General features: G+C 45.0%; 4 protein-coding genes across 4 annotated transcripts in view; 2 read left to right on the forward strand and 2 right to left on the reverse strand.

Moving 5' to 3' along the window:
• slc25a14 (solute carrier family 25 member 14) overlaps positions 1-2,126 on the reverse strand; it is a 7,549-nt gene extending 5,423 nt beyond the window's left edge. The window contains exons 1-4 of the mRNA XM_030793432.1: positions 2,027-2,126; positions 1,343-1,441; positions 771-909; positions 213-307 (exon numbers count right to left, since the gene is read on the reverse strand). Coding sequence (XP_030649292.1) covers positions 213-307; positions 771-909; positions 1,343-1,406 — 298 coding nt within the window. The 5' untranslated portion in view covers positions 1,407-1,441; positions 2,027-2,126. The remainder of the gene's footprint in view (positions 1-212; positions 308-770; positions 910-1,342; positions 1,442-2,026) is intronic.
• A 3,971-nt stretch (positions 2,127-6,097) lies between these two features.
• gpr119 (G protein-coupled receptor 119) lies at positions 6,098-7,204 on the forward strand. The gene has a single exon (XM_030793280.1). It carries the CDS (start codon positions 6,098-6,100, stop codon positions 7,202-7,204), a length of 1,107 nt encoding a protein of 368 aa, XP_030649140.1.
• Positions 7,205-8,974: 1,770 nt separating this feature from the next.
• Positions 8,975-11,900, forward strand: rbmx2 (RNA binding motif protein X-linked 2; the record flags this gene model as incomplete). Its single annotated transcript, XM_030793429.1, has 6 exons — positions 8,975-9,018; positions 9,312-9,427; positions 10,099-10,150; positions 10,299-10,428; positions 10,986-11,172; positions 11,413-11,900. Coding segments are annotated over exons 1-6 (978 nt in total), but the record flags the coding sequence as incomplete, so codon positions are not given.
• A 5,801-nt stretch (positions 11,901-17,701) lies between these two features.
• The window catches only part of siah2l (seven in absentia homolog 2 (Drosophila)-like), a 21,079-nt gene continuing 11,280 nt past the window's right edge, over positions 17,702-27,500 (reverse strand). The window contains exon 2 of the mRNA XM_030793430.1: positions 17,702-18,268. Coding sequence (XP_030649290.1) covers positions 17,717-18,268 — 552 coding nt within the window. The 3' untranslated portion in view covers positions 17,702-17,716. The remainder of the gene's footprint in view (positions 18,269-27,500) is intronic.

A 27,500-nucleotide genomic window follows, 5' to 3' on the forward strand; every position in this document is an offset into this window, starting at 1 on the left:
ATTAAAAAGGTGACCATAACACATTTTATGATTTCATTTCAGTATTGCTAAGACCAGCGTGGTTCAAATAGGAACAACCATCTTGTAGTTTATCAGTGCAGGTGAGCGATAAACTCAATATGACAAAACATTAAACAATTATTATGTTTAAGATGCATGTTTCATGATCGATAAGAGACGATGACAGAGAGAGATGATTTTAAGTGACTCACCTTCGGGGCGGCTGACGAAGAGTTTTTTCAGAGTGTTGTATGTGCCTATCTTGATTGTCCCGTAGGAAGCTTGTCGAAGGAGAGCCGGTGAGATTCTACAGATACATCAGAAACGCCCCCCTTTTATTGACAGGGTTCTCAGCCAATCATCTTTCACCACAACAAAACATTTGACATGCAGTGGTATCAAATGACCAATCATAAATCTATAAAGAGCGCCCTGCGTAACACGTCCAGTCAAACCAGTAGCCCCATCTGGGCTAAAGATCTGGCCCTATCAGCGTGTACTATGCCAGCCCAGCAGGGACTGGGCCAAGAGATTTTACGCCAAGAGGGCTTGAATAACATCTCACATCATATGGTTTAAACATCACCAGAGAACCAGTCGTGAACGAGCTTTTCTCAGTCGCGTCTGGGTTTGTTCAAAACCGCCTGAGACGTTATGACACGAGTGGACCTGCTTCACTGGACATGGCACTGGCTCTCATCTCACGGGGCCCTGAGGCAGGAGCGGCCCAAACAAATCTATTTTAGTAACGCAGAACCGGACTCTCTTACCCGGAGTACAGCGCCCGGACACCCTCCTCGCGGCCGATCCGAAACAGGGCGTGGAACATGCCCCTGTACCGGACCTCCATGCAGTGAGACTGGCCTTGGACCTGGAGTCGCGTTTTGGTCAGGTCGATGGGAAAGGTGCCTGGGAAACGGAGTCAATTAGCAGGTGCTTGTGAGAAACATCAGCAGCCTCAACGTCAGGAGCTATCAGTACCTCTCAAATTATGCATATTCTGCATGTATGCTAAAGCCGCACAGGGCTTTGTTCAGCTCCAGAGAGAGACTGGTCGGTTATCAGGGTTAAAATACAGATATGGAGAGCGTTTTTTTCTAAAGTATTGACGACTCGACAGTCTGTGCTGGCTGGTTTCTTTAAGAAAATATACAGGTCTTGTATTTCGTCAACTCTTCAGCCAAACTGCATATTCAAGGCCTCTGGCATCACTTCCTGATGTAAACGCCATTTCAAATCACGAACAATAATAAATCCGTGACGACGTTTTGGAAATATGACATACTTACGGGAGCGAGGGGGATACAGTTTGACATCTTGCAAGGTGCGGTATTCTGCTTACCGAATTCTGCGACAATTGAGGCCACCCCCCCGTAGACGAACGGTTTCCAATTCAGGTTTGCCATTTCTGTAGAAGCCCCCTCGGCTTGATGGAGACCCGCTAAAAACAGCAACAAGCCAAAATATGAACAAGCAAATTGCTTTATTCGCACGTAGTACAACATTGCGCAGTCCACAGTAAAAACACCCAGTCCAGTCTGCGGCATGGTCAAATTAAGCACCGGAATGAAATCCCAGCGTTATAAATTCATGCAAGCGCCATGGCAAAACCCTGGCCGACCTATTGGTTAGGAGAGCCGTCAATCATTTATTTCTGAATACCCGTTGGTTGTGATACACTGTAAATATGCCTACTTCCGTTAGTGACATGGGTTGAGTGACATCTGTGTCTCCTGCAGTTTTTTCAGAAACATTGTCACGTAAAACTAATTAGCTCACAAGCTTGACAAATATATCGAACCTTAACTGGCTACCGAATACACATTTCGAAATGTCAGAGTCATTTAATTTAAAATGAAGATTCATAAATTACTTTTAATTACTGATAAAGCATGCTTAAGCACATTTGTAACCGGCTAGTCAAGATAGCGAGCTAGCTTAACATGATAACTATTCTCTTCCAGAGAATAATCTAGAAAACAATGCATCTTTGCATTGGTGATGATGCTCAACTTTAAAAGCATACCTGAGACAAAATGCGACGTGTCGTCTGTTATTTTATTGCCGACTCCATTTTATCGACCACATGTAGGATTCTGTCTAAGCAAGCTAACCTAATACTAACACAAAAGTTCCCTGGCTACGTCGCATCTCACTCTTTTTTGATTTGTGCAGAGAGAGGAACGAGGAGGCCGGAAGTTCCTGCCCCCTTTTATTAGTGACGCAACACCTCTTTTTCAAAGTCACCTACCCTTCAGCAAACTATTGTTATTACACAGAAGAAGTTTGAGACAAGTTTATTTGAAAATATAAAAGAATTTTTATTGTCTTAATTTACATGGTGTCAACAAATTCACTAAGGTTTAAAAAAGGGTTATCACACCTTTTTATTTTTATGATGCAAAGGTGTAAGAAAAAATAAAATGCATATGGTCTCTGAATTACTATTACGGCACAGTAGACTGCTAGCATTGGGAAGGCACCAGATCCATCACTCAGTTCTGTGAACCTATTGTATGTCTTTAGGGTATAATTTTAGAACTCTTCAAAACCAGAGTGGCAAAAAAAAATGTAGGGAGGGTCATTTAGGTGTCTTCAAATGTGTTCATTTGCCTTTTCCAGACAATCTTGTCTTAAGTTCAGAAGATCCGTCAGTTAATGTCAGCAGCACTGCAAAAGACAAGTAATTCAGAGAAATACTCGTATTAAAATATACCTAATCAAGGTGGCGTGAATGAAATTTGTGGTATGAAGACATCTGAACTGTTTAGGAATGTGTGTGTATATGTGAATTTATGAAGGTATTATGTATTATGGATAACAAAAATACAAAGCTTGTCCTTGAACTGACCTTCAACCCTCAGACAGAGCAAAGCGAGAATCAGCTTAAGGTTTAAGGTCAAGAGTCCATGTTCCCTTTATTGGTCTATCCTTCATTCGTAGGCACTGCAAAACTGTCCTCAATCAACACTCAAACCTTTATACCTGGTAATTGAGACAGAGAAAGAGAGAAGGAGAGAGAGAGAGAGAGAGAGAAAGAGAGGTTTCAAACATAAATCTCTACCACATCAGCACACAGAGCAAAAAAAAAAGACACACTGGCCATAGTATTTATTGTCTTATTTTAGTGGTATTACAGAAACAGATTTAACAGCATAAGGGAGAGATCATTGAAACCGTCAGAGGTCAGAGGTTCATGGTAACGCAGAGATGAAAGTGAATCTCTGTCTGTTGCAGACTGGGGGTCGTGCCGTCCGGTGTCGCGGGTTCGAGTGAGGCTCACAGGGTGGTCCGCAGCAATCTGGCAACACGCTGGTAAAGCTGCTGTACAACAGTTACCAAATTACTGCAATGAGAACAAAAAAAGGCAATGAATTCAAATGTAAAACACAACAACAACAACAACAACAACAATAACAACTAATGCCCAGGGGCTGGGTGTGGTTTGTTTTTTTGTTATTTAGTTTCTTTGTTTTGTTTTTTTTTTTGTTTTTTGTTTTTTTTTTTTGCTTTGTGTTCTCATGGGACAAAAGTGAAAATGTATGCCTGGAAAACAGAGGTAGAATATTCCGGTATTTTTGTTTAGGCGTGTAGGATCCTATGGTTTTCTGCTTGTGCCATCTGTAACAAGTCCAGGTGTGTCTTACCAGGATTTATTAACATATAAATACACCACGTCCAAACAAAGACACACAGTGTCTTATCTATCAAGTGTCATCATGTGGCATCACAAACATTCGCAAGCACAATACACAAGACAACTTGACCCAGGACTGCCCCACCCACATCCTCTTTCTATGTTATTTCACACACACACACACACACACACACACACACACACACACACACACACTCACACACACACTCACACACACACACACACACATACACACACACACACACACACACATACACACACACTCACACACACACTCACACACATACATACACACACACACACACACACACACACACACACACACACACACACACATACACACACACATACACACACACTCACACACACACTCACACACATACATACACACACACACACACACACACACACACACACACATACACACTCACACACACACACACACATACACACACACACACACTCTCACACACACACACACACACACACACACACACACTCACCGTGCTCCCTGGGAGAAACAGTTGTTCCTGTCTGGGTGTAGGCAGAAGAGTGAAGCCACACAGTAGACGCAGCACAACAATATAGAAAGTAGTCTTCGCTTTAAAGACATCTTCGGTTCCCCCAAAAAGCCACGAAACACCTTCCCAAAGAAATCTTGGGCCAGAACCACCACCCCAATCTAAAACCTCAGTTCGGTCCGGAATAACACTGGGTTTTTTCCTTTTTTCTTTATTTTGTTGTCGTCTCAGCTGGTCAGGACCAGGCCAGAGGCGAAGTGACGATGACCAGCGTTGTCGAGGTGAAGAGTGTCAGGATCAGCGCTGGGCGAACGAGACCCAGGCGCCCAGCGGGAGGGACAGAGACCTGGGCACAATAACTGCTGACAAAGAGCTGCAGCACTGAATAGCACTGAAAAGTCTAGCAGGGCTGAATCGTGAATTCCCATGTTGTCTGTTCACGGCAGTCGGGGGGGGATATTGTTTTTTGGCAGCAACCATAAATAGATCTTTCCTCTGCATTAGAGGGTTACCCTGTTTGACCAGGGCCCTGAGGTTTTGTCCTCCATCAGGCTCGAATTCCGAAGGCCTGTCCAATCGGAAAATACCGGGAGCTATGTGAAGTCTTTGGCCGAATGCCTGCCTGCATATGCAACAGCATGTCTCAACAGGGAAGTTGGACTTAAACACCAACACTGGCCGTAGCCATTAAAATGTCAATTTAATTTATGCTCCTTGTCCATTACATGCTTCCCATGCATTAAAGCAATGGACTTACATATCTACACAGTGTTTACAGACTGATGTTTTTAGTTGTAATAGTTATTAGTATGATAACAATGTCACTAATCGCTGAGAGCCATCAGAGCAAATGAAAAAGGGTTGGGAGTTTCCCCCCCCCCCTTCCAAATCCCCCCCTCCTCCGCCTCCCTGTCCGTATCATTCGGCCTCGCAGTTTGCAGACTGTGCACATCTGAATGAATGCAGATGGGAAAGCGATACTTGAGAACTTGCACAATACCTCACGGGGCTTTGTTTGAGCCACGAATTGCAACAGAGGATAGTGAAATTTGCTTAGGAAGAGCAGAAATCAAAGATAAATTGACAAAGCTAAAAAAAACAAACAAAAAAAAAAACAACAACCCTACTCAGAAGAACTTTATGGAGCGGGAACATTTCTGAGGTTTTATGGTCTGTTCCTATGTGCCTGTCTGCCTGTCTGTCTGTCTGTCTGTCTGTCTGTGTGCTGGGATTCCCTGGTTCATGGCATACATACATTGAGCAGGCTGGCTTGCGCTAATGGAGCGGATGAAGCTTCCCGGGAGGTTTTCCGTGCATCTGTTTCATTTCAGCTTTTGATTCCGTCCAGCATCCGGATAAGGATAGACTCCCTTCACACCCCATGGTCTTCATGGATCCCTACTGTCTGTGAATGCTGACAAAGAAGTTGCTTTCATCCGCAGCTGATCATCAGTGTTTTGCTTAAAACGCAAGTTTATGTGTCATGCTTCAAATGCCATGTCAACTCCCAATGGAAAAATGACCTCCTTCAGGCGGAAGTTTGCACTGGAGAGCTGCCTCTGGGACCTGGACAGCAGCCAGACTTCATGCTGGACAAGGGTCGAACCCAGCGAATCCAGAGAAGCGGATCATCTCTAAAGGGCTTAATTTGCCCCCGCAGGAGCACAGAGAAGCTAGGAGTGGCTCTGTCTTTCCATTTACCATTTTATCTTCCTTAAAGCAACGGGAACGTCTATCTTGTCCTCAGGCAGAAGCTCTAGGTTTGTAACTCCAAAATTCGTTTGTACTCCTATGTCTTAACGCATGGATAAAGGGATTTGTCTTTAGCTGCCAGTGGGTGGTGAACTTTAACAGTAAAAAAAAAAACAAAGACAGCGGACGTAAGACGGTGGCTCACGACGGAACGGTTTCCATGGTGATGTCCTGGGGCAACAAATCCACGGCAGTGACCCCAGCCGGTGCACCTGTCCATTCGACCACAGACCAGGTGGCTCAGAAGGTAGTGGGCGTGGACTGGATCCTGAGCACAGGCTCCGCCATGATCATCTTCACTAACCTGTTGGTGGCCACCGCTTTGGTCCTGCTCCTCCGCCGCAAGGGCGGGCAAAGCTGGTGCCTGGTGCTGAACCTGGCGGTGGCGGACGTTCTGGTGGGAGTGGCCATCACGGGCGTCGCCACAGACGTGGTGCAAGGGACGACGGCGTCCACGCAGAAGAGCAAGTGCCTCTTGCGGATGTCCTTCATCATAGCGCCCACGGCTTCCTCCATCCTCACCATGTTCCTCATTTCCCTCGACCGCTACGTGGCCATCAAGTGTCCGCTGCGCTACGCTCGGCTGGTGGGGCGGAGAGCCATAGCCGGAGCCCTCGTGACCCTCTGGCTGCTGTCCGTTGCCGTGGGTTTCCTGCCGTGCGTGATCGAGCAGATGCAGCGAGGCGAGTACCGCAGGCACTGCACCTTTTTCACCGTCATCGAGCCCAAGAGCATCATCGTGCTCTTTGCCGCTTTTTTCTTCCCGCTCCTGTGCGTTTTTATCTTCTTCTACCTGGATATCCTGAAGATCGCCTGCCAGCACCAGCGACAGATCCGAAGGACCCAGCTGACGGACGTGTGCCACCCGGTCTCTACCCGATATTGGCACCACGTCAAGGCCCTCCGTACCGTGGCGCTATTGGTGGGCTGCTTCACGCTCTCCTGGTGCCCCTTTTTCGTGGTCTGCATTGTGCAGGTGTTTTGTCCAACCTGCCAGCTCTACCTGCTTCTGGAGAACCACTTATGGTTTCTGGGCCTGTCCAACTCTTTAATAAACCCTCTAGTGTACGCCTTTTGGCAGAAGGAAGTTCGGCAGCAAATCAGGGCCCTGTTCACCTGCAAGATCTGGCTACGTCGCCCGGGCGACGGGTATGAGACGAGAGACGGCCACATAACCCGGAACGTTCCCGCGCAGGCCGAAAACTCTCCTCCTCAAAAAACGATCCCTCCCAAAGAATCTGTCACTTTACCTTTGGTCGCCCTAACACCTTGAGAAACTCTCCGTGTTTCCAAAAAGTGGACGATGATGATGTGAACTCACCCATGTGATCTGTTCGGTCCCGTATCCTCCTTCTCTTGAATGAGGATTGCCTGGGGTACAATCCGTGATAGTAAACAACAGCATCAGCTAATGGAGGTAGAGTCATGAGAGACTGTCTGCTCCGTATGTTTACAGACATAGATCAGTCTGTTTGCTTTCCCTGGTCCGTTTCCTTTGCTTGCCTAAATGAACCAGGCTCTCAAAGCACTATCTGCTTTTTTTTGTCTTATCTTAGTTCTTAATGGTGTTGTTGTCTACCAGTGCAGCTCTGTAAAAGATAGAAGATTGTCTTTGGCATATCAGTTCGTTAACGACAATTTAATAATTGATGTTTATGTTTTTTCCCCCCATTCCATCATAATTTTTCTGTAATATGATCATTTCTTTCTAATACAAGTGGTGAATAATTGTGTGATATCCTGGTTGGTCTTAGTAAAAAAAAAAAAAAAGAATTACATTGATATGAATCAACATATGTGTTATCTTTTATTGAATATAAAAAGCGGGGGAAAAAAAACGTTGGTGGAATTCTCTTTATAATAAAAGTGCTTTTTACAAATACATTTTATTGAGTTGAATGTGTTTACAATTCATCAGCAAACCAACTCCTACGATAAATATGTCTAAATAGTTGTTCTATTTCCCTCGACAATAAGATTTCGGTCACCAAAGCAATAAAACTGAATCATGGACAAGGCAAGATAGTGAACCTACGCATAGAAGCATCTGTTGATCCATTTAGAAGCTTTTCTCCTCATTACGATATTGATGTCCTCATTTATGATATCGGACATTTAGTAACTGTTGTATATGTTGTTTTCATTGCCCCCCCCCCTTCACTTTTTAAGTACATACCAACAGAGCACAGCCGATTGGGCCTCATTACGATGGTAGGAATGCTGAAATAAAATACATTTGCCAAATGGTGATGGGCACCATCTGAATTTAATGTTTTTAAAAATATAAAAAATAAATAAATACAGTAATTGTTCTGTTTCGGGGAAGACATCATCTGTATCAAGACATGTCAGAAACATTTGGTTTTCAATTTTCAGAATGTACAAAACACATCCTAATCCCCACACAGTACAATGTGCCATTACAGAGAGGCTGCAACCTGCCTTGTCTTGTTCTTGAAGAAGCTTTAGTGACATCACTGGCTAGAAATTGTTTGTTTGTTTGTTTATTGATATCAGTAAAGTGACCCACACATTAATAGCATACAAAATTGGAGATAGATGGACATACCATACACAAATACGCTATATTGGGAATATATCAGAGGATGACAGAGTTTATCAGTGATAATCTTAAGTAAAGTATGTTCTACAGGCTTCACGGTTCTTGACAGTTTTTTTCTCCCTTGAACTGAAGTGGGAACCTGTATATGTATATCTATATCTTAATATAGATATACACATATTGATATATAGATATAAAGTTGATCTCATTTAGCTAAGGGTAGGAATCTGTTTTCCCTCAAAGTATAGTAATCCTCAAATTTTCAAAATACTAAACAATAAATATAGTTTTGGAAATGCCTACAAACATACAACATAATTTATTTTTTCGAGCCCAGCATTCACAGCCTGTTCCCAAAGTAGAGGAAATGAAGGTACGTATTTTTATGGGGACGCCTCTTTTTTAAAAGACAATAAAACTACAATATCCATAAACGTCATGGTGTGCGCAACCCGGAAGTGAAAATATGTCTCCATTTTGAAAATTGCCGCAACGTCTTGACTTTCCAAACGAATAACAATGAAGTAAGTGCTTAAGTATTGAAATTCGAATTAGAATTATTGTGCTGTTGTCTTCTGTCATATCTGTTACAGAATGGTGGTTGGTCGATTTGATATTTGTGGGAACGTCTTGTTGTTTCTGGTTAGCGAGCCATGGTTTACTAGCTAACCAGTCACTAAATTACAGTAGCACGTTGGTTGTTTACTAGACGAACGCCGCTTTTGCATCGTATCCCGATAAGGCACGACAGTAGCTTAAAGAGCTAAAAGTCAAATTTATGTGATGTTTGAAATCACGCTTTCTGTTACCTCCCCAGCCCTCTTACTAAAGTGAAACTGATCAATGAACTGAACGAGAGGGAAGCAGACCTCGGAGTGAAGGAGACAGTATCTTGGCATTCGGCTTATAAAGACAGCGCCTGGATTTTCGTTGGTGAGAGTTCCAAACCTCAAGACGTGAAACGCAAAACGATAGTTGTTCGTGTTAATAGTGGGCATGTGTTTGATAATGCTGACTGTTTAAATCTGCAAGATATAAACAGTTGTCTTGGATTCCACCAGAGATGGCTTGTGTATTCTATTGCATTGACCATACATAGTAAAACTTGTTGTTTGTGTTTCACTAAACCCTCCTCAGTGCTTCTGCAATCATGGAAAAGTGCCAGATTCTCAAAAGTCCTGCAGTTTAATCTAATCCAAAGTCTTTTCAAGTTTAAGATAATATGGTCTGGACAGTTGGTGGCAGCACTGATCTGAATACAAAACAAACTGTTTAATTCCACCACGTAAAGATTCACGTGACTGCAGCCCTCTCACAGAATACAGTCGACATGTAATGCGAACCCTTTTCCTCATAAAGGAAAGAGCCTGCGTTTTTACTTCTTAGCCTGAACATCCTCACCTTCTAAAGCCACCTTCAGAATGTCTTACCTCAGAGCCTGAATCTCGCATCACTGGTTGTCATGCCAACCCATGGCAGATTGGTTCATATCATAGGAAATGGTTACACCTACAGTATTGCTATGATCTTGATATTGATATTTGTCCATGGCCTCTTAACCTGAATAATTCAAGCTTTATCTTTTCCTGTGTTTAAATCCGCAGGCGGTTTTCCCTATGAGCTGACAGAGGGAGACATCATCTGTGTTTTCTCCCAGTAGGCCTCACTTTACTCTCTCTCTCTCTCTCTCATATAGAGACAGCGATCTATACTAATCACTCATCCTCTCTGTTCACCCGAGCCATCTTAATCCTCACTCGTGTGTGTGTGTGTGTGTGTGTGTGTGTGTGTGTGTGTGTGTCAGGTATGGCGAGATTGTCAACATTAACCTGGTGAGGGACAAAAAGACGGGCAAATCAAAAGGTTTCTGCTTCATTTGCTACGAGGATCAAAGAAGCACCATCCTCGCTGTGGACAACTTCAACGGGATCAAGGTAAAAAAAAATCGATCAAAGCTTGAATACGACTCCACTCACCGCTCGTTGCTGGGCCAGGGAGTCACTCTCTGATGTCCTCAGAAAGGAACTTGTGTGTGTGTGTGTGTGTGTGTGTGTGCGCGCGCGCGTGCGTGCAGGGGTGTTAATGTTCATAATATACTATTCACATTGAACTGTCAAGACACTGAGAGCTATTTTTCTGGAGTTATTTTTTTTTAGTGGAGCCACAGAAAGGCTGTTCCACTGAGTGTTGGTTGTTGTTATTCTGTCTTTTGAATTATATTTGTACTGATCATTTAATTAAAAAAAAGAAAAAAAGAATGGAGAGAGAATACCAATTGTCCAATGTCTATGACAAATCTTAATTTTAATCTTAATCTTAATCTTGGGACTGGTTTCCTGGACAGACCTCGATTAATCCTGAGTATCAGAGCCTGTGGTGAGAAACACGGCCTCCGATCTCTTCACGAACACGCCTGCAGGGATGTGTGGTGTTTAGTACGTATCATGTGATGTAATGACACGCGTGTCGTGATGTCGCCTCACCTGGACAGATTAAAGGAAGGACCATACGCGTGGACCACGTGTCAAATTATCGTCCGCCCAAAGATTCAGAGGACATTGACGATGTCACCAAGCAGCTTCGCGAGAAAGGTTGCGCTCCCAAACTTCCGTCACCCTCCTCCTCCTCCGCAGAGTCTGAGGAAGAGTACGCGATTCCAGTAAAGAAGCAGAAAAAGGGTAAGGGTAACAGGGCGGAGGGGCGGAGGGGCAGGGGGGTCATTTTGGGATTTTTTTTTTTTTTTTTTCTACATCTACTAATGATTTGAGAATGAAAATGTGCTGAATCACTCCCCACTGACAAGATGTTAGCAACTATTTTTGCCAGTTATTCAGACTTTCTCAAAATGTGTTTTAAATCTAATTTATTTTAAAGACCCGTCCCTTAAATTGCCTTGATGTATTTTCTTTCAACTTCAGACAAAAAAGAAAAGAAGAAAAAGAAGAAAGAGAAAAAAGAGAAGAAGAAGGCCTCGAAGGAGAGACGGGACGGAGGGGCGGGTTCTTCCCCGTCCCCACCAATCAGGGTGAAGAAGGAGAAAGAGGACTCTGGGTATGAAAAGTACTCCCTGCAGGGCGCACAGGAGGACAGACGGCCCAGGGGTGAAAGGTCGGGGCAGGAGGTCCGGAACGCCAAGGACAGAGCCGAGGAAGGGGCGAACAGGGAACGCCACGGAGACGAACGAATCAGAGAGAGAGAGAAGAACAGAGAGGACGAGAAAAGGCGGGAGAGAATGACGGACGCTAAGAGGCCGACCAATCACGACGCGTGGCAGCGAGAAAACAGGGACCGAGATAGAGAGAAAGAACGGGAAAGAGACAGAGAGAAAGAACGAGAGAGAGAAGTAGACAGAGAAAGAGAGAGAGACAGAGATAGAGACAGAGAGAGAAACAGAAACAGCGAACTGGAGAGAGACAGGGAGCGAATAAGAGAGAGAGACAGAAGGGGAGACAGGGACAGAGAAAGAGAGAGGGAGAGAGAGGGAGACAGGGACAGAGATAGGAACAGGGAGCGAGAGAGAGACAGAGACAGAGATAATGAGAGAAAGTCTGGAAAGCACAGAGAAAGCTGCAGAAACTGAACTGAGACACAGCGGAGTGTCCCCAGCACAGGCCCACAGTGTCACACAGTCTAACTGTGCAGTGCAGTATAAACACACATTTATTCAAATAGGTTTTTTCATCTCTCATCTCCCTGTGAAGTCACCGTCACCTCTAATGACTTTTGACCTTCGTGAGCGGACAGCAGACAGAATCGTTGAATTACAGGTGTAGGCTCCAGCTGGATCTGAATTTTCTTTATATATTTGTCAACCTGATGAGCAGATACCTCAGCGATGATACAGACTCTAGGCCTGATGGATCACCTGTGGACCTTTGTTGTGTGTTTGCGACACAGAAATGACTGTAGATAATGTGTTTTTTTTTTTCTCCTTTCTTTCTTAAGTAAAAGAAACAAACTGAAACAATTGACAAATAAATAATATTTTATTTGACTTAAATTCCAAGTGATAACAGAGATCAAAATAGCTTTATGGCAAGAGAAACTTCATAACTTCAAAGAGAGGGATAAAAGTTTATTTAACACCCTCAGAAAGAAAACAATGACAGAGGAACATGGTATTTCACAATGTGCGATCATGAAAACAAAACAAAAACAAACAAACAAAAAAAATGATTGTTGGGGAGGGGGGGGGGTGTGTGTGACAATTTCAGACAAAACAGATGCAGTACACATGTCCTCTCTTGTACCCGCTCAACAGGAATTTAACAGCATTTTTACCGTTTCTTCATTGCTAACAATACATCGAATAATTTCTAAAACAAAAAAAAAAAACACGTCAACATAGTTAATCATCTATTAGGAGAAGAGAAGCAAAAAAAAAAAAAACCTAACACAAATATACTCTCACTAAATTAACACCGTGACAAACACTTGTCGGCTGAAGAGAGAGAGAGGCTACACGTAGGTCGGTGCGTGATACATAGCTAGCTGTCGTAGCATACATTGTGTTGAAACGAAAGAGATTTACGGAAAGGACGGAGTGAAACGGATGTTGACGTTTTTGAACGCTTTTATACGATGTGGCTTCTTGTGTTTCTCTAGCCTATACCATAGCCTATACTTCCCTACGAAGAGGATAATTGTTTTCCAGGAGTAAGCTCTTGCCTATCGAACCAATTACTTTTCTCAGCGCGGCAGCCAGTTGTAAAATAGCTTTACAAAAATGATACGACTCATTTAATTGTGAGATGATTTGATGAACTAATGCCCCATAAATCTACTCTATCACGTTGTTCACAGGGAGAAGAATGTCCTAGCAGACTGGTGACATCTGCGAACAACAAAAAAAAATTTTTTTTTTGGTCTTTTTTTTTTTTGCTCTCATCGTGTCTTATTTCTGTAAGTGTAAACAGGCTATATTGGATTATTGCTTTTGTAAATTGTGGTGTCGCTCTCTTTTACACTTGGCCCCATGTTACCCCGTCTTGCTTTTGGGGTTGAAGTTCTCTAGATAGAGACCGGACTCTGGCCTGGTGATTTGACGGCATTTTTTAGGAGTACTGCTGGTTCCAGTTTAACACTTGTGAAAGCAGATACAAAACATGCTGTTACAATTTTAAAATGAGACGTACACGTGACCAGCTCGCCATTTTTGTGGTCAAAATTTGATTATAGACAGCTTGAAATTTGTGAAGTCAAAATGGTTTAAAATAATTTACATGAGCAAGCGTCAGATGTTTTTCATTGTATTAGGCCTATCCATGGTTCCTCTAGGTACATTTATCTTGCAAAAACATGCATCAAGAAACTGTATTAGCGGCACCACTGCTGTCGCTTAAAATCGAACGACACGCCATAAGAAATTAGGAAAATCGACGACCAAATCCCGTCACTTTATCGCAGAGAATGCGTTTTCTAAAATGGCTTTCGGCGCTATATTAAAAGTTTCTAAAAGAAACAAAATTAGCATTGGCGTTCCGGTTTAAACTCTGCGGTCAAACTGATAGTCGAAACTAAACGCACGGGTGGGATGAGCCCTTGCGCGCGACAGGTTTATAGACAAGTTTAACCAGGAGAAATAAGCATGTCTGATCGCAGCTGAAGAGTGTTAAAGTGAAGACCAGGAAAATTCATATGTCTGCGTCTACGAAAGCACTTGAAGTTAATGTATGTGAGTTAAATCAATCTATCAAACCAGTTTCAGTAGCCTAACACTAAAGAAGGGCTCGGGTTTTCTCACCCCGCTCCTTGAATGGAATGGACTCTCCATGTTTAATGTCACTTTCCAAGAAAGGACGTGCTTTTCCAAACGAGCTGTCACATAGCTGTTTATAATATCAAAATGGACTTATCCAAAAGTTTCATTCTGTTCTTTTTTTAAGTGTTTAAACATGTTTCATGTCCCGATCTTATATAAGGAATCTTTTACGATTAGAATTCCAAAATGAGTTACAAGGTCTGCGGCCAAAGCATATCCTCACCCCGGTGACGGACTACCGGAGTGGAAAAATCGTCTAATCTGAGTTGTTAATATTGATGAGAAACGTAAGAGATTTCTCATTTGATTGTATATGATCAGAGGAATTTTGAATCAAGAAAATTTTCGATTTGATACTCTGTGAATCCCGGTGGATTTAAGTTGGACAGGCCTACTCAATCCATTTACAATCTGTTTCATCAGAAACTTTCTCTGCGCCATTTAGCTCTATCATCGTCTTTATTGCACAAAGCAGGCCTGCTGGATTTGTTTTCAATCACAAGGTTTTTCTCTACAACTTCGGTTTTTCTTGAGGTCTGCGGTAGGTATACCGATATTCTCCGAGTTAATGTGGTTTTCTCCTGAAAACCGCGATACTGTTTACAGATTAGACCTGTTGTACAAGGAGCAGTGGTCCTGACTTCAAATGTCAACTTTACAGCCTTTCTGTAGTCAGTGTCTTTGTTTCCTTTGACGTGCCAGCTCTCTGAGTTTGTTATGAATATGGGTTTTTTTCCCCCTCCGAAGTGACATTTCCAAACTGCCAAAACAGGATGAAGGCCAGAGTGTCAAAATACATCAAATCTGTTTTAAGAAAATGTTGAGGTTAATGTAATTCATAGAGGTTCCCGGGATTCCTTTAGCGGGAAAAAAAATAAAACAAGATCGGATCTTCGGTAATCGCTACCGCATTGGTTGCCATGACAACCGCAGGAATCGCGGAGGATGAGGGGGAAAAAATCCGCAATCCGCCGAGGCAGAGACACTGACCAGAATGTGAACAAACTGGTTGTAAATTCAACACAATGAACACAATCTCGTTTAACCAAGACGCATCATATTAGCAGAACAGAACTGAACACATTTCTTCTATCATCGATTCATATATATACATATATTTTGGGGGGGGGAAAGGAATCAAGGGAAAAAAAACAACAACACAAGATCCGACATTTTCACATTAAAAGAAGGCTATTTCTAAGAAAATAGAGACGCAGATATGGAGGGAGTCAGTGAATCGTGGTAAACTCTGGCGTTCGCCTGGGGACACCTACACCCACGGAGCTCCGCAGAGTTCATTTACAGACATGTCCAAATATGTCAGAGGTATTTACTAGAGAGAGAGAGAGCGAGAGAGAGAGAGAGATAAATAAATAGATAGATAGATAGATAGATAGATAGAGAGAGAGAGAGAGAGAGAGAGAGAGGTTGGATTCTTTGCTGGGTTGTACAAGTGCGTATTGTAATGGATAGGAAAACGGAATAACCGCGGTGCGTTTTGACCGCACCATAATGCCGCTAGACTGTGACAAAAGTCTGTTTGAGTCCTTTTTTCAAGACACTGGAGGTTTTGGATTTACTATGACCTGATATTGAAGAACAGCCCTGGAGATAAAAGGAGTTTTGTTGGGTTTTCGGTTTGTATAAAAGTAAGGCGCAGTAGGCTAGCTGACCGAGGGTGGGAGTTCGGGACAAAAAAAAAAAAAGAAGAAAACTCCCAAATCTCACGGAGTGTACGGTTTAAAAGTACTGTGGGGAGAATCGATATAGACAGAACAACCCATCTAAACGCACATAATAATAACAACAATAATAATAATAATAATAACAATAATAATAATAACAGCAACAACAACAACATAACGAATAATCAAAAAAACTAAATTTTGGTGCATATTTACAAAACAACTTTATGTTCCCCCAAACTAGTTTATATAAAGCAAGAGGAAACACACACACTCTTACACACACACACACACACATACACACGTTCCTGAACCAGTTGGGAGGAGGTTACTGGATTCATATGATGCTCAACAGACGGTCAGTCGCAGTGACCGATGGATTTACGAGTCTTTTCCCAAACAGTCGGAACTGCTTGGATTTTCCTGTTTACGCCTGCATGTAGTCTCCAGGAGGTAATGATCAGCCCCGTCTAACATTCAAGTATCAGTCTCTTACGCCTTACAAACACAGCTCTCCCAGCGAAGCGGAAATGGGTTTTTCCGAAAAGGTGATTTCAGGACAGTTTCGGATTGTTGGCTGCAGTTCCTTCATTTCGTCTCGCAGCCCCAAAAAATTCGAGCTCTTGATTCGACAGAAGCGGCTGCCTGTTGACAATCAAGATCCTCGCCAACTCTTAAGATTCAGAGGGATTTAAATCTGCATATTAATGAACTAGTCTCTTCATCATTTCAAAGAACAAGATTAAAGGAATAAAAAAAAAAAACGAACAAAAAAAAACCGGAGAAAGTTGGATGCAGAAATCACATTCTTGTCTGACAGAGTTTTGCAGCCAGACATGCATCTTGCAGGTGAATGTTTATTATTATTATTATCATTATTATTATTATTGTTATTATTATTATTATTAGTCCCATTGTGTACATCCATCTTAACACTGCATCAGTATGAGGACATTTCACAGATATGAACATTGCCTTTTATCTTTTTTCATTTCTCTCTCTTTTTTTTTTGTTTTTTGTTTACAGGAGCTTTTTCATGATTCATTGCTGCAAAAAAGATTCAGTCAGTGCCATCTGGTTTCACACATACTTCATTCAAGCCCCTGGGGAGCAGATGTCTCCGCCTCCACAGGCCGTAACTCCGCCCACCGCACGAGTCTTTGAGACCTGATTGGTCAGCTGATCCTAAAGGTGTGTAGCCTCTTGCTCATTGGGCTGGATTGTGAATGGTGCGTTTTTTTAGGTGGGGGGAGGGGGGGGGGCACTCCAGATCACCCTGGAAGTGCTCAACCATGTCCACAATCTACTCCTGCAGGACTTGGACCAATGGGTGTGGGTGTGAGGGGATGATGGAGGAGGGGGGGGGGGTGTTGTATTTGGGGTGGGGGTTGGGGGGGGGGGGGGGGAGTGGCTTCCTTGGGCGGGACTAGAAATAGATCTCACCCTGGCAAGAAAAGCATGGTTGTCTTCATGTGCCGGCAGAAACAAACAAACACACTCGCCGACGGAATTCTACAGGCGCCATGGCAACCCTTCTTCAGGGTTCCTCAACTTAGCGCACTCTACACGTGACATTCCACTGTGTCCAGTTGGAGGCGCTGTTCTCAAACAGAAATACTCACACACACACACACACACACGCACACGCGTACACATCGCCCACCTGTGGTTCTGACACTCTCTACTCTATGTGTTGTGTTTTTGTTGTCTGTCTGTTTGTCTTTTTTCTTTTTTTAAATCGAGCAGCTGATCACAGTCTTGCCTCGCTGGGTCCCCTCAACACATGGAAATGGTGACGTTAATGCCCAGGTTGCCGTTGTCGGCGAACAGGTGGGCGATGGAGGTGTCGAAAACCAGACAGTCGCTGTTCATGATGGCGGCCGCCACGCCGTCGTGGATGGAGCGGGGCGTGGCCTCCCAGGTGAGCCTCCGCCTGTTCCCGTTCAGTTCCAGGCGGTAGGCGAAGTTCTCGGCCTGCTTGCGCGTCCCGATGAGGAGGACGATGGCGAAGAACTGCTGGTGTCCCTCGTATTTCTCCTGCTTCTCCAGCACCAGCATGAAGTGGTGCCCGAAACACGACTGCATCATGACCCAGTCCACAGCGCCCGGCAGGTTAATGTCGGTGGCCAGGAAGACGATGTCCTCGCCCTGGAGGGTGGTGATGGATTTGTGGGCGTGCATGAGGTGGGGCATCACCGCCTCCAGAGAGCCCTGCCATTTGCAGGAGGCGCCCGGGCACGGACAGGTGTATGGCCGGTACTCACACACCTCCTCGTGCTCCGGCTTCTCACTGTGGTGGAGGGACAGCAGACACCCAGCAGACGCATACTAGACAGACAGAGAGAGGAGGAGAGAGAGAGAGGGAGACAGAGAGAGAGTGGGAGAGAGGGAGAGCGAGAGAGAGGGAGAAAGAGAGAGAGAGTGGGAGAGAGAGATAGAGAGAGAGAGAGAGAGAGAGACAGAGTGGGAGAGAGGGAGAAAAAGAGAAAGAGTGGGGGAGAGAGAGAGAGAGAGAGAGGAGGAGAGAGGGAGAGTGAGAGAGAGGGAGAAAGAGAGAGACAGTGGGAGAGAGAGAGAGAGGGAGAAAGAGAGAGAGAGTGGGAGAGAGGGAGAAAAAGAGAGAGAGTGGGAGAGAGAGAGAGAGACAGGGGCAGACAGACAAAGTGAGAAAGACAGGGAAAGGGAAACCGATAGAGAGAGGGAAAGGGGGGGAGAGAGAGAGAGAGAGAGAGAGTTAAACGTCATGTTCCGTGTCTCTTGTCTTATTGGCAATATTGTTTATCGTAATCCCATCACACCAATAAAGCTTTCTGAATTGAATCAAACTGAGAGAGAGAGAGACAGGTCGGTAGAGGCAGGGAAGGAGAGAGTGTGAAAAAAAAGAAAAGAAGAGAGAGTTGAGTGATGAGGCGGAGATGGGTGGGAGAGAAAGAGTGACAGAGAGAACAGATATGAAAGGCAGAGAAAAGATAACAGAGGGAGTGTAAAGACAGAGAGAGGGGGTGATCTGTTCTGTAAAAACGGAAGCGGGCACAGGTCACGGGCACGTAGAGATATGGGGCGGGGACAAAGGAGATGTCGGTGAGGAGACTGCGTCAGGGTGGGGGGGGGGGCAGAGGAAGGGGGTGAACATTTGAGAGAACAGAGGGAGAGGAAATGAAAGAGAAAGAGGGCATGATGTAAAGAGGCATTAATCATGGAGGTTCAGGAGATTAGTCACACTGCGAGGGGTGTGTGCTATAGTGTAGCATCCCCAATCAGACATATAACACACACACACACACACACACACACTCAAGTCTACTGTCACAACGATGTATAGGCAGGGCATTCCTCCACCCTCCCCATTCCGTGTGTGTGTGTGTGTGTGTCTGTGAGTACATGTTTATGTGTGTATGTATGCATGCATAAGTGTGTGTATGTGTCTGTGTGTATGTATGCATGGTATGGTGAACCAGGTCAGTCTGTTGAGAGTCACATAAAACACTGGCCTGCTGGGTTTTTCTCCTTGACTGACTTCAGCTGAGAATTTCAGTGAAGGAGTCTGTGTGTGTGTGTGTGTGTGTGTGTGTGTGTGTGTGTATGTGTGTGTGTTAACGAGTCTGTCCGTCCTCTGTCTGTCACACGGCTAAGAGGCGCTGGGTTGGTCACGTGATGAAAAATGAACCTCGCTCTCCACAGTGAACGTTTCATTACACATCCTTCAGAAATTTCTAGAGATAACAGGTGAACAGCAACAACAATGGCACAAAAAGCCTGACAGTTATCCCCCCCAACCCCAACCCCACCCTCACCCCCACCCCCACCCCCCCAGGAAACCCATCAGCTTAGTGAAACAGTCAAGAACTCGGAAAGGCTTATCCAATACTCAATGCTGAAAAGAGATTTAGCAAAACAGAGCCGGAGAACGAACCTGGGAGGAGAGGGGGAAGGAAGAAAGAAAGAAAGAAAGAAAGAAAGAAAGCGGAAAAGCACGTTCAAAAAAGAAGAAGAAAAAGAAAACAGAGTCTAAATGAACTGGGGGGGGGCGAGTGTTGAATGGCGAGAGCGATAAGTGGATTATTTCATCAGCTTTTCGGGAGGACGAGATGGGCCTTATCTACGCACCTCCCTAATCTGACAGGACTGGCCCAATTCCTCAAGACTGCTCTTCTCTGAATTCTAACAGGTAGCTCCTATTGGTCCAAACCAATAAACCACCAATGTCCCCCACCAATCAGATCAGCCACACTTTCCTTACTCAGATCCTCCATTCTCCTCTTCTTGCTGTCATACGTTTGTACTGTACAGTCGCACAGTTTCTAATACTGACACACGCGTTTGTAACATTTTGTAAAATGGTGCTGTCAGTGTTTTCTTTTTTTGCTTAGGTGTCACCAATTTGAACACACATTTGACACGTGAACTGTCGAACACTGAATTTGTGTTGAATTTGTACATGAATTTTGTATCTTAAAATCTCGTTCGGTGAAGTTGTGTGTGTGTTTTTGGCGACTGTCGTGTCTGAGGTTTGGCCAAAAATCTAAATCATAATCAGACTCGGCCCAGCGCCGTGCAGGAAGTCCTCCAATATCTGCCCATTAATAATTAACGGGAAAAGACCATGGGAGAGGCTCCCCGCTGCAAGTGAGGGGGGAAAAAAGAAAAGAAAAGAAAAGAAAAATCAATAAGAGCCAGCCGTTATCCTGCACTCCAGTGCTTCCCCAAAGACTCCCAATGCTCCCACTGCGATTTACCAAAAAAAAAAAAAACCCCAAAAACAAAAAAATTGCACAGATTGTGAAAATGTCTTTGGGGAGGTAAAAAAAAACAACAACAACAACAACATCCGTGTTATCACGCCTCACTGATGACATTAAGGGGTAGTTTTTTTAATTGTCCTCTGTTGGCCTCTGTCCAAAAGATTTCACATTCAAATTCCTCTTCTCTCTCTTCCTCTCCCCCCCCCCCCTCCCTCCCTCGCTCTCTTTCTCTGTATGCCATCCAAAGCCAAACCATTTCACTGTCTCTCTGTGCCAAACAGAGCCAAACCATTTGACCAGAGGAGGTGTTAAAGTCATTCTTGGATCCCTGATCCCTCTCCCTCCTGCCACCTCCTCCTCCTCCTCCTCTGTTATCCTCTTTTCCTCCTTTTTAATGAGTGAATGACAGGATTCTATGGACTAATCCTGCAGGCAGTGTGCTGGCGATAAAGCCCTCTCTCTCTCATTCTCTCTCTCCCTCTCATTCTCTCTCTCTCCCATTCCCTCTCTCATTCTCTCTCTCCCTCTCATTCTCTCTCTCTCTCATTCCCTCTCTCTCTCATTCCCTCTCTCTCTCATTCCCTCTCTCACTGGTATTGACAGAATGGGAGGATATTGTGCAGGAATTATCTCCAGTATCTCTGTATTTATGGGAGTGTGTGAGGGGTGTTGAATCCCTCATGGAATGCATGATGGCGTGTGCGTGTGTGTGTGTGTGTAATCTGAGCCTCTGTTTAGTCATGGTTTGTTACCCCACAGCCATGATGGTGAAGGGCCCTGTGATGAACTTGCCAATGTTTTTCCTGTTTTACACACACACACACACACACACAGACACACACACACACAGACACACACACACACAGACACACACACACTCACACACATATACACACACACACGCACACACAGAAACACACACAGGCGCACGCACACACGCACATACCAGGGTTTAAGCTAGGATTTTTTCTTGCCGGTCTTTATTTTACCGGTCATGTTTCAGCAAGAGCCTATACAAACGCAAATATAATGTACACCTAGGTTGGCGAAAGAATGACAACAACCTCAAATCAGTTTGACTATTTAAAAAACTCAAATAACAAATAGGCAAAACAAACAGTAACGATGGAGTAAAACCTCGACATTAGCCGCTAAAATGTAGCTATTACGAAACATCTGTAACATCTGCCGCCTGTTTAAAAACAAAGGCTAGGCCTACAGGGCATCAAATGTGGCCTCTAGGCTCCCAGCTACCATTTTATGTTCTCCTTTTTTTCACTGCAGCAAAGTCCTCTGTCGCCGAGTTATTATCAAACATGTCCAATGTGTCTTTGCAGCTTGTACTGCGCATAGACCGCATCGTTCTCTCCTCCAACGACTTCACATGGACAGCCTTTGTTATAGCCACATTTTAGATATGAGTATTATTACCCGACATTATTACCGGCAAATTATTCATTTATCGTTTTTTTTTCCATAAGTTTTACCAGGGAAAAACCAGTAATTAAGAGCTAACGGAAACCCTGGTACACACACACACACACACACACACACACACACAAAACACCCCCTGCCCAACCCCTGAAGTCTTTTTTGTTTTTCTCTACTGTGCATTTCAAACAGATCAACAAACAAACAAACAAACAAACAAACAAACAAGCACTCACACAAACGCGCACTACGAAAAATCAGATATCAATTCTCAATAAATGAATTCTCTCAATAAAAGCAAGTTTGAAAAATGAAAAATAAACATTAAAGTAAAAAAAAACGGCGAACCTATTTCGTTCCATTATGCTTATGAAGTTCAAAAATCCTCTGGCGGCTTTTAACGTTCTCCTTATTTCATCTCTGGCTCCCCTCCGTCTCTTTATGACTTTAATTAAAACTTCTAATCGCGCCTGGCTGCTTCTCCAGAGAGACGCACAACTAATAATAAGCAAATCTCGCTTTGGAGCATCTGCTAGCGCTGTGCCAGGCGAGCCCTGTGGAGACACACACACACACACACACACACTCCACACACAGGGGCCCGTACAGGGAGCTGAGCCGCTGAATAATTCACGCAGTTCCGCATTTAAGTTGCAAATTATATCCCGCGAGTTTGTGTGGCATGGGGAAACCTCACTTCGAGGTCAAGCGCGTTTCCTGGTCTCGTTCTCCTCGACAAGCGGAGACATTTGAGCCCTGTGTGTGTTGTGTGTGTTCTATGTTTGTGAAGGTATTGTACGCAGTGTGAAGGACACTGACAAAGGGAAAAAAAACCCTCAGGCTTGCTGGTCGCCGTGTTTTACGCGTGACAAGCTCTCTCTCTCTCTGTCCGTTTCCCGTTCGACGTCGGCCCGCGCACGAGCGTGGAAAAACGAACTTAAAGCCGCGGGGAAACAAACGGGCGTTCCCTCGGCGACTCCGTTCCTCGGAGCGACCCGCGTCCTTCTGCCGGCTGCACGCTTTGATGTTCCGAATCTCCGCTCGCGCGCGGACTCGCTCACAAACAGCGTGTGAATATGGATTTACTGTCTTTGAACGTTTCCTCCAATCCCAGAACCCCCACCCCCCCCCCCTTCTCTTTCCGCGTGAACTCACTCACTTGGCCATGAATCTTGCGCCGCTGCGTGTGGGCGGAGCGTGACGGTCTCTGTGAAGCGTTCGTGTGATGTTTGTTTGGATGTTGCTTCGACGCTCTCAAGTCCCGTTAGAACTGGACTGACTTCAGCGGCAAAGGACACTGGGTAATAAGAGACACGACGAAGAACTGGGTCAAGGTTCCGTCATCTGCACGCTTCAGACACACTTTAATCCCAGTCCGGGGTTAAGATACGTTTTAATACGTTTTTAATCCCAGTCTGGGGTTAAACAGTAAAGAGAGTGTTATGGGGGTTAAGACTGTACCTTTAACTGACAAAAAAAAACAAAAAACATTAAAAATAAATAAATAAATGAAACACTGAGATGAGGCAATGCAGCGCACCGGTAAACATGACTTCGCTTTTCTGAATTATTTATGTGAAATGCAGACACCTTATTCCTGCGTTCACTGTCTGTGTGTGTGTGTGTGTGTGTGTGTGTGCTTTCTAATATTAGCACTTCCTGTTAGAATTCTGCTCCAATCCCTGCTGTTAAAACCAACTCACTCCTGTTCATCCATCCATCCATCCATCCATCCAGCTCTGGACCAAACCTCATCTTTTCCTCCTCTCAGGACTATCCTGTCAGGAGAGTCTGAAATACTGATCTCAGAGCAGTTCTTCTAGATGATTGCGTATCTTCATTTTTCACATGGAGGACTTGTGACAGTTTCATTGTTCCAGGATATATTCAGTCAAAAGGAAAAAAAAAAAACAGCAGTGCTATTTCTCAAGATATAGCCTCTTTCTACAAATGAGATACAAGCTATGACAGGCTTACCCATCACACTACTACTCTCTCTCTCTCTCTGTCTCTCTCTCTGTGTCTCTCTCTCTCTCTCTCTGTGTGTTAGCGAGGAAAACCTTGAATCCCGGTGAATGAGGTGTCATTTGAGAGGACAGTGATAGAGGTTGGGCTGTCTACGCATGAAACAAAACGACATTGTTTCTGTATCCTTTCTTTCCCCTTCCTCTCTTCAAGGACAGACTGAAAGAGAGAGAGAAAGAGAGAAAGAGAGAGAGAGGGAGAGAGAGAAAGAGAGAGAGAGGGAGAGGGAGAAAGAGAGAAGAGGAGAGCTTAGGAGGGAGGGAGAGCTGTTCCTCCCTGGAGACTCAGACCAGTCATCGCGCTGGTTTCCAGTAAGACGTTACGTTGCCATGTGACTTCATCCCTGACCGAGAACCGGAGGAGTCATAATTAGAACTCCGGGGGGAGTTCGGGCTCTTGCGGTCGGAGCGGTCCAGAGAACGCGTTCTCGGCCTTCGGTCGGGGCCGGATCCGGTTTCTCCCTCTCGTCCACGGCGGGTCATTGCGGTCAGGCCTGACGGAGAGAGAGAGGCAGCCAACTGGTCTCCCGCTCCAGGAATCGATAGCAATTTAGCTAAAAGTTTTCCCCGGCTGAGAGCGGCCCGGCTGAGAGCGGCCCGGCTGAGAGCGGCCCGGCGCTAATTGGGTTAAAGCGATTGGATGGCAGCAAATGGAAAAGGAAGAAAACGAATATTCTCGGTCTGTGCCCCCCCCCCCCCCCCCCCCCCCCCCCCCCCCACCGCCTCCCCCCAGCGCCTCCCACCCCCACCTCTCTCCCTTTGTTTCCAACCCCGCATGTTTTCAGTATCCAGGCTAAGCTCTCGATTTAATCATATGTTTAACCTGAACAGGACGCGTCTTCATTAGGAAAGGACAGGGAGGATTCTCCGCGATTTTCCCGGACTGTTTCTACCAGTAAAGCCACACTGCGGTTTTGGGAAAAGACCAGGGCAACCTACAGATCAATAGGTGGGTTTTACATAAACGAACACACAGGATCAGAATCTCATTTAGAGGAGAGAAAAAACAAAATGAGTTCGATCCGAGTTTTATACGTCACTATATGATATCTAAACAATAAACAATGTGATACATACTGTAAATGAAACAAAAAAAAACCCAAACCACATATTTTTCTTATTTAATGTGTCACACTTTAAACGTCTCAGCACAAGGACTGTTTTAGCATCTTCTGTTTGCCTACAGAAACCCTGAGCCTTTCGTTAGGACTCTGCGGTCCAATCAAACAACAGCCGTCTCTAGCTATGCAGCTACACACAAACCCTGGAGTTACTGGGCCATGTAAGGTGACCAGCAGAACGCACACACACACACACACACACACACACGATAGGGCATGACTTCACAGGAACACACAAACTGGAGTCCCATCATCACCCCTGATACGATCCTTAAGCCACAATAAATATGTAATAACAAGGTAACTACTGACTACATGTAATTACATGGTAATACACTCTGGTGTGTTTCAAGTACTATTTAGTCACCCAGACTTAAAGTCAGATGTGTTACTATTACTGACTTACTATTTCTCAGTTTTTACAAAGATGTCACGTGCGCAACAGACACCAATTTAGTAAACAAATAATGCTAAACTACATAATCACAGCAAATAGGATAAAACACAAGAACCAACATATAATGCTCAAAATACCCGACTGCGACGGGGCACTGGTACCAGGCGTGGGCGCATGCTCAGAGCTGATACTCACCTTGGTGCCAGGTAGCGGTTTGGTCTGACACACGGGTCGCGTGGTACCCGTGACGCACACACCTCGAGGACGGGGCCAACCCAGGAGACAACGCCACTGAGACAGGTCCCGCAGGAGAGGGAGACAGGACGCAGGACACAGCATCTCGCTCTTATTCTCTCACGCACACACGATGACACACACACACCCGCACACGCAGGCTGTTCACACTTCAGTACCTTCCACCTGACTGGTCAACGACTTTTCGTTCTGTTGTTTTATCGATGTCGGACACCGTTCTTCAGATCCGTTCTTTGTTCTGTCCGACGCCAAAAAAACCAAAAAGCCAGTTCAGCTGTTACCTTAAACACAAAACTACTTAATACTATTCCTCAAAAAAACAAACAAACCCCGAAACAAACAGAAAAAACACAAGACTGAGCCAGAGCCCTCACACAGGTTCCAGAACAAACACGTGCATCAGAAAACACAGAGGGAACCGTCGACCTCATAGCCAGGACAGGAGAACAATACCGGCCTTAGAACTCACCGGAACAACACGGCACGGGTACTGCCCCTGGCTGGCCACAGAGTACTGTACACACTGTTCTCTCTCTCTCTCTCTCTCTCTCTCTCTCTCTTTTCCTGTGAGGAGAATAACAAACCAGAGTTCTGCCCCAGTGAGTGTGAAACACCGAGTTGGTCAGAGTGTGTGTGTGTGTGTGTGTGTGTGTGAGTGAGAGAGAGAGAATGAATGAGAGGAGACACAGAGACAGTCTCCTGGTTCAGCCGCGTCGGTGACATAAACGCATTGTGTGCTTGCGGGGACGGTCTGGGAACAGCGTTGGTCTTTTTAACCGTGCCAAAACAACAAAAACCACGCGCACCGCTGACCGCTCAAGGAATGCAGCCCCCGCGTCAGCTAGTTAACGCATGCACTCACACACACACACACACGCACGCACGCGCGCTCTCACACAAGCACACCGTTCAGAAGCAAAACAAGCGGATTTAAGAAAAGTCTTGTCCATTCAGTAAACCCGGGGATAAGCTCCCCTTTCAAAACAATATCAACCACGCGCTGTCATCGCCGAGGAAACAGGCTCGACTCCCAGATTCCCCGTTTTGTTTTTCCTCACGCGTAACCACAGCTCGGTTTCCAATGGAAACAAATCCCTCTTCTTCAGATAGTCACTACTGCCGAAAGATTCTTCGCCAAAACAGGGCTCCAGAAACACAGCAGCCACCTTCGCCAAGAAAACACCAGCTCTGCCGATACACACACACACACACACAGCCAGTGGAAGCCAAACAGAGAGGCAGCAGCCTCAGCGTGAATGCAGAGTAAGTGCCTAACGACACACACTTGGGTAAGAGACGGCAAAACAAGCTCTCGCTCTCTCTCTCTCTCTCTCTCTCTCTCTGCCTAGAGCCCCGGTGTGTGTGTGTGACAGCCGCGGCGTAACGGAGGACACAGAAAACATTCCGGACTGCAGCTCTGCTGTTGGCGCGCACACATGACGGGAAGGGGTGGGGGGGGGGGTGGAGACAGCGAGGGAGAGAGAGAGAGAGAGAGAGGGAGAGAGAGAGAGAGAGAGAGAGTGCGTATGTGTGGGTTAAATCTCAGTGAGTGGAACCCCTTCTCCTCCTCCACCTCCCTCCCTCCCTCTC

This window comes from Chanos chanos, chromosome 16 (genome assembly GCF_902362185.1).
Source record: "Chanos chanos chromosome 16, fChaCha1.1, whole genome shotgun sequence".
In the NCBI taxonomy this organism is placed as follows: domain Eukaryota; kingdom Metazoa; phylum Chordata; class Actinopteri; order Gonorynchiformes; family Chanidae; genus Chanos; species Chanos chanos.